Source organism: Hydractinia symbiolongicarpus, chromosome 6 (assembly GCF_029227915.1).
Source record: "Hydractinia symbiolongicarpus strain clone_291-10 chromosome 6, HSymV2.1, whole genome shotgun sequence".
Classification (NCBI taxonomy): Eukaryota; Metazoa; Cnidaria; class Hydrozoa; order Anthoathecata; family Hydractiniidae; genus Hydractinia; species Hydractinia symbiolongicarpus.
The window spans coordinates 25,575,367-25,588,328 of record NC_079880.1 but is presented as its reverse complement, the minus strand read 5'-3'; the positions used below and the strand labels follow the sequence as shown (position 1 = coordinate 25,588,328).

At 33.7% G+C, this 12,962-nt stretch overlaps 3 protein-coding genes across 5 annotated transcripts in view; 1 reads left to right on the top strand and 2 right to left on the bottom strand.

Annotated features, from left to right (window-relative positions):
• Positions 1–2,308: 2,308 nt before the first annotated feature.
• On the bottom strand, positions 2,309–4,252 carry LOC130647834 (uncharacterized). Its single transcript, XM_057453823.1, has 2 exons — positions 4,073–4,252; positions 2,309–3,430 (listed from the first exon to the last, which is right to left on the bottom strand). The coding sequence occupies exons 1-2, from the start codon at positions 4,182–4,184 to the stop codon at positions 3,045–3,047; spliced, it is 498 nt and encodes a 165-aa protein (XP_057309806.1). The 5' UTR covers positions 4,185–4,252; the 3' UTR covers positions 2,309–3,044.
• A 691-nt stretch (positions 4,253–4,943) lies between these two features.
• Positions 4,944–6,083, top strand: LOC130647833 (uncharacterized). The gene is made up of 2 exons (XM_057453821.1): positions 4,944–5,746; positions 5,825–6,083. The coding sequence occupies exons 1-2, from the start codon at positions 5,236–5,238 to the stop codon at positions 5,959–5,961; spliced, it is 648 nt and encodes a 215-aa protein (XP_057309804.1). The 5' UTR covers positions 4,944–5,235; the 3' UTR covers positions 5,962–6,083.
• Positions 6,084–6,495: 412 nt separating this feature from the next.
• The window catches only part of LOC130647830 (dyslexia-associated protein KIAA0319-like protein), a 28,214-nt gene continuing 21,747 nt past the window's right edge, over positions 6,496–12,962 (bottom strand). For all 3 annotated transcript variants that reach the window (XM_057453817.1, XM_057453818.1, XM_057453819.1), the window contains 2 exons: positions 7,998–8,098; positions 6,496–7,360 (listed from right to left, as the gene is read on the bottom strand). In XM_057453817.1, coding sequence (XP_057309800.1) covers positions 7,206–7,360; positions 7,998–8,098 — 256 coding nt within the window. In that variant the 3' untranslated portion in view covers positions 6,496–7,205. The remainder of the gene's footprint in view (positions 7,361–7,997; positions 8,099–12,962) is intronic.

Sequence of the window (12,962 nt, the reverse complement as noted above, 5' to 3'; positions counted from 1 at the left end):
ATAAAAGTGCTTTAAAATTCAATGCCAATAAAAGAATACAAAGAGAGTCGAATGCAGAGATTTTTTAAAAGTAGCCTGAAGTAAAAAAAATCTTAATTAAGGAGACTTCCGCTTACCTCGCCTATAGCGCTGTACAACCCCGTTCCCAGGGCATTTTGCCTTGTTGATAAGTTGATCGTAATAACGGCTCAGGGGCCACAAGACCCTGGGCACGAGGTTGAGAGCTGTAGCGTTTCAGTGTAAATTTAGCTTTTAGCTATTGGTGCGAACTATTAGAAATTTGAAATGCGATAAACGGTTCCCCTTGTCCTGCTTGTGTCCCGGTCTGCCAATGGACTCTTGTGCTATGTATGCAGGATTTTTTCTTATTGGTAAAAATCGGCATTACAAAAAAACGTGTAGCGTTGAGGCAGAATTTAATCTCTTTAATCTACTTTTTTTGCCGATAAGATAAGTGAAAAATTTGAAGTAGACAAGCCTGTGTAAAGATAATAAATATTTTTTTACAAACTTCTCGAGGTGTGTTGGGCCACATAGAAATCAGCAATGCGAGGCTCACTTTTAATGCGAGGCTCTTAAATTTCGAGGCGAAATAAGTCAAGGCAACCTCGTCCCCAGGGCATCTTGTATCTGTTTTGACCCCCGTCCCGCGACATAAAAAAGAGACAACAGGCGCTGGGAACGAGGTTGAAATCAAAGCATTTTTTATACTCCTTAAATATAATAAGGTTTTCTCTTCATGCATTACCTTTTCCGTTCCTTTTTCTTTGTGATGTTTTCTCTGAAACTGGACAGCGATGTGAGAGCTTATTGAAAAGTATTCTCTTCTCTGCACGTTTTTTTACAAGGAAAATTTTTAAAAGGAAGCAAGTATGTGTTTTCAAGGAAGTGGTGAAAAGCAAGTAAGAGACTGATATAACAAAGTTCGGAAGTTTGTGATTAAAACTTGTCTGTAATGTTTATTAGGAAACTGTCAAAAGATCGAGGTCCAATAAACTTAACATTTATACTTTGAAGTTTTAAAGCCGGTTGCTCATTAGCGATAACAAACGATAGTAAACGAAGTATAGCGAAACGATATAGGTATCGTTCTTATCAAAAGGACAATTTGAAAATCCTCTTTGTTTTTGTGTAATGAAAAATATCAGAAGAAAAATACACATGCAAGTTCCAGCGTCTTCACAAAGCGTTAGTTCAAAACAATTTGTTACGGCCCTCAAAATTCCTGTAAAAGTTTATGATTTCATTATATTACGTTCTTTACGCGAACACTGCTGCTCAAAATCGTTCACTGTGTGAACTTTTACAGTGTCAATCCTAACCTCGTTCTCAACCCAACTTCGTCTCCAGGACGTGTACCCTTATGATAAACTTGACGGCTACCTCAGGATAAAGAACCTGATAAAATATCGTCGCTTTTCTAGGACCCACAACACTCAGCGAAACTTTATTCTTCGCTGAGGACCTATGGACCTTAATGAATATTAATTTCCAACCCCGTGAGACACTTGTTTTGACATTCTAATAGACAGAAAAATTACACAAGAAATGGTTTTCTTATTGTTGGTTGAAAACCTTTTAATTTGCTATCTGTTATTAAATAATCAACATCAATTGTTTAGTGGGAGCCGATTGCATCGTACGATTAAAAAGGTTAAATATGAAATACGGGTGCGTGCAGTTGTTCAGTTGTTGTCGTCCAATTTGCGTGAATCGCAACCTCCCCGCTGTTTTACCTGAATGCTGCAAGTTTTGTAACTTGAAAATGTACTGGACACTAAGTTGGTACGACTTCAATCATTTGGTGTTTTCTTTTACTAAAATGTTAAGAAAAGAGCTTGTCAGGTTCTTCTTTAACATCATGCAATTAATTGAAAACATTTCAGGGGAAACTCTTTTTTATATGAATTGTTATCCCTGCATGATAAAAGAAAACGCTTTTAAAAAAGCGAAAAGCCACCAGCAATAGATCTGATCTACCCCGAGGAAAACAAGAAAAGCTCCACCGCACTTCCTTTAAATAAGCATGTGGATTTATTAAAAGTTGCGTAAAAACAAGCTCATATGGAGAACATAATAAACAGGTTTTGATCACAATACTAAATAATTGATACGACGTTCAATACAGTTTGTGTTTAAAAGAAATCTTGCAATTGACACGTGTGGTATAGAAGTTTGCCCTGACAACCAATCTTTTTTTATCTAAGTTTGATAGGTGCGACAGAGGCGTCAAAAAATAACACTCTATTCTATACGAACACTGCAAGCGCTTTATCTGCATAGGAGGGGGGGATAGAAAACAAATAAATTTGGTGTTTGTTATTTTATTATTAACTATAAATTCTCTTTTTTAAAAAGTGTTCGTTTTTTTGGAAATTTTTTCTCACTTTAAAAGCTAAAACTCAACTGTCTACGTCTTACAAATTATATACACTTTTTTTCACTTTGTATTTACATTTTTTGAGTCTATTATACACGAAAATAACATTAACAAAAAACAACAACAAAAAACAATATACAATAACAAGGGGACGAAAACTCGAAATATTCAGAAGGTATTTCCTTTCAGCACGTTAAGATTGTTTAGAATGACTTTTATATCACTTTAAAGCTAATTTTTTACTCTTTTTCTCTCCACCCTTTTGGTTTTAACCACATTAAAAAAAATCTCTAAATACTAGAGGTTTGACCATAAGTTAAACTATAAAAAATATAGCGTATAATAATATTTACATACAAAAATAAAGGGGCCAGAAGGCGTCTATCGACAAAAAAGGAATTTTGAAGATTTTCCTCTAGCACATTAAGAAAAAAAAATGTGTAGAGCGAAATATACGTAGAAAACAACACTACGAGTAACAACAGAACGCAAAGAAAATGTGTGAAACTGTTAAACAGATCAACCGTAGCTATATACATAAGATCAACTTTTGTGTAGATAGACCCCACGGACGCGATGTTAAAATGTTCACAATTTTCTATACATTAAAAATTACTAGTTGTCACGTGAGCATTTCACTTTTTTTTTTCTTGTGACTATGACTTTAAACAACAGTTGGTTGGGCGGTTTCCTTCGTGTAATCGAGGTTGTACAAACGCGGTGACCCGTATGGGAAAAGGTCAGTAAAGTCCAACTCTTGTTCCTGGAACACCTCCCAAAGTTCTTTCGCGACTTTTGATTTTCTGACTGAGCCTCCAAGGATTGTACAGCAGACTCCATTATGATTCCAAACATTGCTGGAACGCTTTAGTTTTTTACAAGTCATCGAAAATAAGTTCTGAACGATCTGAGTGAGGTAGGAACAGTATTCGTCCGTCACAAGAACCACGGCATCAGCCGTTTCCATTATTTCTAGCACGTTCAGCAAGTCCATTTGTTTCCGAACCTCTATTTCGTCGTATGAATTTGACCAGTCCAAATGCGAGATATCTAAAAAATAAAAAATCCTATTTACATACAAAAATAAAAAGAGAGAAACCGTAGACACAGAAATTAAAGATTAAATCTAAAAAAAACTTAGATTGCGAGCAGATGTTTTTAAAACTCAAGGGAAACCACTTTTTAAAGTGCGGCAAATTTTGGCAAATATATTTTTGTTTAGTTTTTGGATCAAGACTGGTGCTAGATACAAGCTCAAAGATATACTCAAAATGAGGACAAATTTAGAAAAACAACTTTAAACTCCGATTCTGAATCATTTCTTGAAACTTTGATATACTCTACACAAACGAACGAACATAGTGTGTGCGAATTTTCAAATTCTCTTCTACTTGATATTTTATACCGCACATCAGTCAACATAACATACAGCTAAAATAAAAGCGTGGAAATTTTTTAAAAAAAAGGAATGCTAGAATTCCAGTGCCCGCTCTGTAGTAGCAACCGAAAACTAGAAAGTTTATTATTGTGTTCAGTTATTAAAATCTTGGATGCTCAAAGATAGTCATGAAGTTCTATTGGCAAATCTGTTGCAAAAGGGATTACATGACTTTGAAGAGCAAAAATCACACGGTTTCAACGCAAAAATTGTAGCGACTTAAAAATCAAAACAACATTGCAAAAACACCTTACCGAATAGAGTGACATCGTTGCCTCGACTGGCTAGATGTCTGAATATCACGTTTACTTGTTCATTCGCTTCCGTGTTCTCAACGATTGATTTAATAAGAAACACTCTTGCCATTTTTGTGTTGGACTGTAATATGTAGCTCCTTACTGTTCTCGTGCAAAACTATAGCAGAATGCAAATTATTTTTGTTGAGAATGTTGTTTTCTAAAAATCTGAAAATCAGCTGGGCTCTAATGTTTTGTTTTTTGAGCCAATCAAGATTACTTATGCTATAAAGCTTAACCAATTAAAATTCTTTAAATAAGAATAAGTGGGTTTCCCTGAGACAATGTTATTTTTACAAGTTTGTTATTGTATTGAGACGGGGGGTTATGATACGTGTCTGTTTTGACGCATAACGAGCTGACGATGGCTAGAATGTTCTGGAATGCACAAGAAAATCTCCAAAAAAATTTAGCATGTATCTTTATTCTAACAGATTCTTAATGCAAAAAAAAGCGGTAAATTTTAACGAATACCTAGGAAACTCTGGGGCCGAAATATAAAGGAAAAAAATGCTCTTACACTACAAGGTTAATACCTATCCTTAAAGAAATAAGAACAAAAATTAAACTGTTAAAATAAATTTTGCAATAAAATATATACTTACAAGGGATTCAAATGATGCCCGAAAATCTGATGCTCTTAATAAAGAATTCGCTTATTGAAATTAACATAATGGACACCCGGTTAAGATTAATGTTTACAACGTTCTGACGAAAGAATTTCTTGCCGACGGAAGCAAAAAATAACTCCCTTGATGAATGTTTATAATTAGCACTAATCGTGCCATGGGCTTGCTCAAAATAATTGCGCTTGAGGGGCATAAAAAGATTTGTTTACCAATTTTTAGGGCCAAGATAATTTAACAATAATAACAATAATAATTTAACAAGCCATTTTTTTAAAGAGTATTGCATTGATTTTTTATTATTAGCCTTGCACACGAGAAGGTTCGTGTTTGGCTTACAGAAGATCAATAAATGATAAGGGGTTATCTAAAATTTAGTACTTGTAAACATAAATCTGCCATTGAACTTTATTTTTTACCGTTTTTGTCGAACTCACATCACTTTTTAATACGATTTTTAGTTTTTGTAGCGGAAAAATAATAGGCCTGGGTCAAATGAGATCGAACGTCAGTTCAAATTCGAATAAAAAACAACAACATTTTTTGAGGCAAATGGCCACGTTCCAAGTGAGTAAGCCGGTAAATCAAGATGGACTTCTCCTTCCTGCTTACTTTCGTCAACTGTTTGGTTGTACATGGGACATATTTTACGGACTACTTGTGATAACTTCGATAATTCTCGCAAATTGGTGTGCCGTGGATCAAAATTATTATTTACTTTTGCTAACCATGTACATTGATTTCTGCATAATTTGCGATATTTGTATGAGCATGTTTATTCGCTTCTTCCAAACTGTACAGGTTGTAGCAGTCAATCGAAATATCGAAGCCGTTTTTATTGCCTGCAGAAATATATTTGGATTGTGGCTCGACTTTACTTCGTGTATTCCATATATTTCTCTGATGTTGACGACAACGCGTTTGTTTTGTATAAACGCGTATACCACCGTTTGCCTTTTGCGAATGGGTCGTCTATTTACGCCAAGGAGAATGTCACTTGATCAGGGTAAGTGGTCCTGGATTTTTCATTACTTATCTAAATATAAATTTTTCTTTGCACGCTTAATTGCCGATTTTAACATAGATATGCAAGGAAAAGTCTTTACTGAAATCCGCAAGAAGATGAACCAAGAGCGCAATATGCAAATGTCATTGAGGGAATTCGAAAATCAATGGAATCTCGCCGTAAAAAGTGGTTCAAAAAAACGAAAAACTTCGTAATAACACTTTTTAGCTAATATATGTACACGGAGTTGGTGTTGATTTGTGTTATACAATGTTTTTTTTGTAACATATCTTTTGTGTTTTGAACTAGTTTAGTGAAATTTTTAATTTTATTGTCACATTTGGTCGAATTTTTGCGGCGTGGAGCGACCTTGTCCCCAGGCGTTTTAAATTGTTGTTGAGGTCACAAAGGTACAAGAAACGTTGCGAATTACCGAGGTTTAAAGCATGAGTTTAAATTAACTTAAAATAACTTAGGTGTACAGGCGAGAGCAAATTTCTGTTATTTTTATCAGCTGTCCATATTATTTCACAGTCTAAAACGTCACCAACTACACCACTTCAAGTTTAAGTCTTGACACAAGTGTGTTAAATATAGCACGTTAAGCCCTCCTTCTTAAACCAGCGAGAAAAACCGCGATAAGTAAGTAGCGAGTTTTCCTTAGTTTTTTCATATCTTCTGAAGCTTTCTTTCCAAATAGTCGAGCAGAAACGACAAAATGGACATAATGAAAGCATGAACAAGACAAGTTTATCAATGAACAATCAATATGAACATGATACCCCCGGTAACAGGAAATAATACTTGTGATTATATTCATGCTCAAACTTAAGGTATGACTTCGTGTGGCATGTTTAAATCTATTTTTTTAAAACAGACACAGGGTCAAAAGCGCAAATATGTGCTAACCCAAAAAGTTATTTTCTTTGGCCGAGAGAAGAAAATAAATAAACAGTTATACGAAAGACGATTATTATTATCAATTTTCTATATAAAAATATAGTGCTAAACAACTTCGTTTCCAACACTTGCAATCACATTCTTGAAAAAAAACATGGTAACGAGGTTGATTTTTGATTCACATATGCGGTGTAAATTTAACTTGTGTGTTCTCGCAGCTTTCTACAGTGAGGTCAGGCTGAATTTGTATCTTAGAAATTAAATAGATTCACTTTTAAGGGACACAACAAAAATTTCTTACGCTGCGTGTACGATGTAACAAAAAGAAATTCAATATTAGGTGCACCCTAACATACGTACAAGGTTATACATGCGCTATATATACAATTTTATTTCATAAACGATCTCCTATAAACCTGCATATATTCATTGAAATGATCGTATGGTTAATATTGGTTAACGACTTTCGTACCCAGTCTTTTGTAAAACACAACGTGCGCTTGGAACATTAAATTACGTGCATAAGAAAATTGTGGCTTCTGTATGATGTTGCGTGCGTTTACATAGCATGGTCTCGATATTTCAGTTTTCCGTTTGCCGAACCATTTAATCGAGCATGTCCGTTTACAAGTCTATTTTTGTCGAATACTGTTGTTTCTTCTTCAGAATCTTCATCGGATTCTGTAAACGTTAAACTATTCGCAGAGAATTTCTCTAAAACAAACCAAAGCTCAAATTTGAAAGCATGTGTTTTCACTACAATCGTAACAACGTTTACAAAGTTATCAGATACATTTTTACCCCCTGAAAATTAAACTTAGACTTCAAAATATAGCAAAGTTTAAATTCTTTTATTTTTCATACTTAAACACACAAAGTATTTCTCAAAAGATTCATAAACGCAAGTGTTTTATGTCAATAGCATTCAAAATTTTGGAAAATCTTATGTATAAAAAAGAATTCTGTAAAATGTTCCTAGTGTTAGGTGCGCTAATGTACACAGGGCCAAAGATGCTTAATTCATCACATTACGCCATACGAAATAAATAAGGATTTGAAATATAAATTTCCTAAAATAACCCAGATTAAAAACAGCTTTAAAGTGACTTACACCCTCCATTTTATTAATCCTTCAAAGTCACTCTAACCTAATCCCTGTGTTAATAAACCCCGTGGAGGAGAACACAAATTATGCAATACTTAAACAAATAATTACACAGGGTAATTTCGCCATCACTTCACAGTATCTAAAAATGTCCAACACTTTTTTTAGTAGCGTTTCTTTATCCAAACTTCTAAACAAGTTTGTTAACAATCTCAGCACAAAAAAATCTAACTACATGACAATTACCTTTCATGGCCTTGGGAATGAGAAGAATTTCATCATCGGCTCCATCAGGATCTGTACTTCGAAGCGCCCTGTACCTAGCACGACGTTTGCTTCGTTTTTTCCTATACAAAGAAAAGAATTCGACATAATAAATAATTTCTAGACAATTTCCTAAACAGCCTTACAAAAAAGACAACTCTTTAAAATAACGCCGTGTAACCATAGTTTTATTCGAAGCTGGGAAAAGCAAACCCAGCACACATTATTTTTACGTTAACGTCAATATTATGACAGAGTTAAAAATAGAGCAACAAAAATAAACCATTCAGCGCCGCAATGGACATGAGTCGGATGAAATTTACGCACTTAAGCCTTAACAACTACTTACAATCAATATGCTATTTCGGCCATTTTGATGGCGAGAAACATCAAGTTGGCGAGATACATCAAGTCGGCGAGAAAAATAAAACGAGTCTGACGTGTTTACAAGTTGCGTCATGATTATTCAAGCCCCTTCAATAGGGTATTCAATCATTAAAAATGTCAGGGGAAAATAAACACATTATTTTGATGTCTCCTTGCGAACGGTTCACAACTACTTAAGAAGCAACGAAAAACACACATAAAAATATTGCTTGGCAAACTATGGTGGTCATTTTTAAGATTGGTTTTTAATCGTCGAATTTAGATAAACCTCCATATAAATGCGGCAAAACGTTTTCCCAACTCACAACAAACACACCGTTTTATTCTTAACGCAACTTAACGTAACGTAACGTATAATTCCCGGCTCTTTGTTTGCGAAGCAAAGATGGTAGCTGCAAGGAGTGGTAGAAGAATTTCTGTCAATTTTTCCACGGGCTTACAGTTAGTCATTTTTAATACTTGTCTGCATAAGTGGATCTTTCCACAGAGCTTGCAGCAAAATACTTTAAATGTTGCGCAAAGCTTTCACTACAACTCCAGTTACAAAATTCGTTAGGTTTATACACAGTTATTATTCTTTTGTTATCCCTCTTAATAAAATTCAAGAGGATGGTGTAATAAGGCTATGTGTATATCGAGGCTAAAACTAGAAAACACGAATAGTTCAAGAGGTTTAATAAAGGTGAATAGCCTTATCACTGAAAATCACGAAATTTAAAACAAAAGCTTCTTATATAACAGTGTACAATTGGCTTCCCACATCTCAAAACACAAACTAGCAATCTTTAAAAATCTCTGTGCATCTAGTCAAGGATTTTTTTATTTCTTTTTTTTTGAAACTTAAAAAAACAAAAACTTAATGCATTGGTGGCAATGCTAATGGATTGCCCTTTATGTTCCAATATTGAAATTCGGCGTCGAGTTGGCTCGTTGTAAATGTTAGATAATATTATTAAAACAAAACAGACATGGTAAACAGCAGGAGACTTAAAATTAAAAGTAAAAAGAAGACATCAGTGACATCCAGCGCAGGGGAACGTCCAGGTTTTTTTTTTAAATCTCAGAAAAACACGAATATATCAATAGTGGTCAAAATTTATTAAACTTTCACATGAATAGGGGTGCAGTTTGCGTGCGACAAACGAATTGATAAATAATGATTTCTAGCATGTGCCAGGATGACGTCATACAATAATTCGTCTATTATTTAATAAGTCAAAAAAACAACAAAAGCCAAATACACCCGCTATCAAAGCCGATGTACCGGTGACGTCATAAAAATGGTGGATACAAAATCAAATTATATAAAAGGGTTAACCTCTGTATGGAAGTGTGGTAATAACATTGACAAATATCAATCAAGAAATTAATATTTGATATTGGAAAAAACAAAACTCGACCTGACGTCATCAAAACGAAGATGGCGCCAAAACACAGCAAAAAAGCTAATTAAAAACTTCCGAACATAATATACAACACTATCGCGTATTCAATTAATAACAATTGGAACTTTAAAGAGAACATTAGCCTCCAAATATGGAAATTCGTTGTTGCAAATAAAAACATTGCTAGTTGTGCGAGAATACAACTTCAACAGGCTATTTGTGGTTTTTTTGGATAATATATATGCATAAAAGCTAACCACGACGTCTGTTACTGTTACTGAAGCGTCATATTAGTCAAACAACACTGACTAACTATGACAAGTTTGGTGTATTCGTAACAAAACATGTTAACGCCTTAAAGAATCTAATAACAACTCCAACCCTTTTTAATTTTAGCCTCATAGTTAAAGTTACTAACCATAATATTTAAATTTTACAATATTTTGCTTTATAATTGCTATTTCTACTCTTTAATGCTTTGGTTTAGTGAAAATGTTTTCTAAGAACTTAGGTTTTCTTGCTAGATTGGTTCCTAAACTTTGCCTGACCAGTTGATTGACAGTAGCTTTAAATTATGACCACAATCTTAGTCACAGCCCTTAAGCAATTCCGTAGCTTATAAAAGCAACGTGTAGGCTACTCCAGGTAAGTACCAAACAAGGCGAGACCAAGTCAACACATGACGTCCAAGTCTAACATCTTTCATTCGTTAAAATAACAAAGCTCGGCTAATTTGCAACAAAAACAGACATGTGCAAAATTAGATAACAAAAATTTCAAATGATTGATGACAAGTGACAACACGATGAGGACAAGTTGTCAACAGGATATATATATTGGACAGATATAATAATATTAAATTTCTGCTGCATTGTGGGTTAAGTCGAGCCGTCATGACGTCATTTTTGAATCATCGATGTTTTGATGTAACTTTTGTTTACCAAAAAACTTTCTTATTTGTTTGTTTATCTTTCACTCATAATTATGTGCACGCAATTACAATGAGATGACAAAACGTGACAAGATTTAAAAAAAGACACAGGATTTCAGAAAAATTAAGAGATCTGATTACTTTTTAGCACTGAGATGGAATATAGATGACGTCATTATAGTAAAAATAACTCTTCAGTCAAACCATTAATTTCGCTTCAATTATATTTCAAAAGATTATCAGAAGACGTATGTTATGGTTAGTTCCCAGTCCTTTTCAGCAAACCAAGTCGTATTCATTAAAAGCGATTATGCTTCTGAATTTTAGAATCACCGGTAGAGTGCTGTTACACACTCCCCTGTAGTGCTTTTCACCGCTAGATTTAAGTCGAAAAATTGTTGTTCGAAATAGGAAAGAAGATAAAAAGAGAAATTTCAACGAAATAAATAAATTTATATAAAAAATACAGATAATTATATGTTAGGAATACATTCTTTAATAAAAGATTCGAAAAAGGAATTTCTCAAATTAAAATTTAATGTCATAATTTCTTCAGCCATGAAAAAACAAACGACATTCCTTATATAATTATAAAAAATAATCGAAAGAGAAATTGGTATAGGAAATTCCTGCATTGCACTACTTTCAAATAATCATCTCGGTGGTAACAACAGGCATATTTTGTCTTCAAATTGGCTGCCAAATTACTTCGTGCTAAAAATGCACGAAATGTGTACGAAAGCCAAATCACAGGCTTATGTAAGAACAATATAAGGGACGGGCAAAACCGTGGATTTATTCACAGGACAAAGACTGGTCCCTGGTATTAATACCATATTGTGTCAATTTAAAATGGCTGAGGGTAGCTTTATTTTAAATCTCTAATTCATTATGCTAACGGGCGAACCTGTGGATTTTGTCACTGGTTAACTTCTATTTTTTTTAATGTTTGTTCTCACAACAAGCAACTTTATTTCGGTCAAACGCACCGTCATTGAGTATTGCGCTTAGTCAAATGCACCCCTATCGCAGAGCTTTAATCTACTAGTGATAATGCAAATAGCGAACATGAGACTAATGTTGTGTCTTCCTCAGGTTTGTTTGTTTGCACAGTGCAATATATGGGACATGACGCACATGTGTGGTTAAAATATAGTCCAAACATAACAAAACCTGTCAAGAGATATTCTAAACATAACATAACGGTGTAAGAAAAGATCAAAAGGGATTATATTGTGGCACGATTTTATAAAACAAAAAAAAGAGTTAAGAATTTCAAAAAAATTGAAATTCATCAGCAAATTTTCGTTCGTTAAGCTAAATAGCAAAAGAAAAAGAGAAAAAATTAACTTATATTAATATTCAGTCTGAAAACTTTTTAAACTGAAAATTAAAAAACATGGTCCACAAACTCCTACAAAAAGGACGTTATTTAAAAATACACTTAAAAACAACTTAAAATGGCATTTCTGATTACTTTACTACTAGTATAGAAAAACAAAGCAAACGTCTTAGAGTAAGGAACCGAGGCAGCCATGTTTGTTTACCTGTGCGACACTGCTCATCAATCATAATATAAGTTGTCTAACTTGGTTCACACAAACGTGTACTTAAACACCTTGTGCACTGGAAGGCTACATACGTCAACGTAGATATTTTTATAGTTCAAAAAAGTCTCTTTTTGGAAAAATTTTGCAGTTTTTATTTAACCCCTTTGTTATTTGTAATAAAGTTCTAAAATATTAGAAATGTCAACCTTAATTCTACTCTAATCTGTAAATGTATAACCAAAAAAACATATTAAGGCGGAGAATGGTAAATAATATGTTGCCTTATTTGACTTAATTCTTGAACGTTACATAGATGTATACAAACCATCTAATAATTAACAGACCACAATATGTAAATGATATAACAATCAGCTATAGCCAGCTATAAATATTTTAAGTATTTCAAGTAGATTCAACTTCAGGGATCAAACAAGATGAATTTTTAAAGAGTCTTGATTTTTTTAAAAAATTGAAATTTTCATGAGAATTTGAATTGGTGTTAGGAATTCTTTTTAACATTCGGGTTGTCATTTCGCAGGAAATCATACTTAAAAATCAGCAATATTTTATATTTACAGGCAGTTTTTTACAAAATTTCCTGACATTCTGGTTGAGTGGATGTATCAAAACAGTATTAAGTTTAATACAATGACACTATTATCTCCATCTTAGGTGGTTTAACAAAACTTAAGAA

Bases quoted from the DNA above. Each gene is read 5' to 3' on its own strand.
- LOC130647834 (XM_057453823.1), bottom strand. From the start codon at position 4,184: ATGGCAAGAGTGTTTCTTATTAAATCAATCGTTGAGAACACGGAAGCG. The intron at 3,431-4,072 runs GTAAGGTGTTTT...TTTATTTTTTAG, and splicing joins CAACGATGTCACTCTATTCG to ATATCTCGCATTTGGACTGG.
- LOC130647833 (XM_057453821.1), top strand. From the start codon at position 5,236: ATGAGATCGAACGTCAGTTCAAATTCGAATAAAAAACAACAACATTTT. The intron at 5,747-5,824 runs GTAAGTGGTCCT...ATTTTAACATAG, and splicing joins GAGAATGTCACTTGATCAGG to ATATGCAAGGAAAAGTCTTT.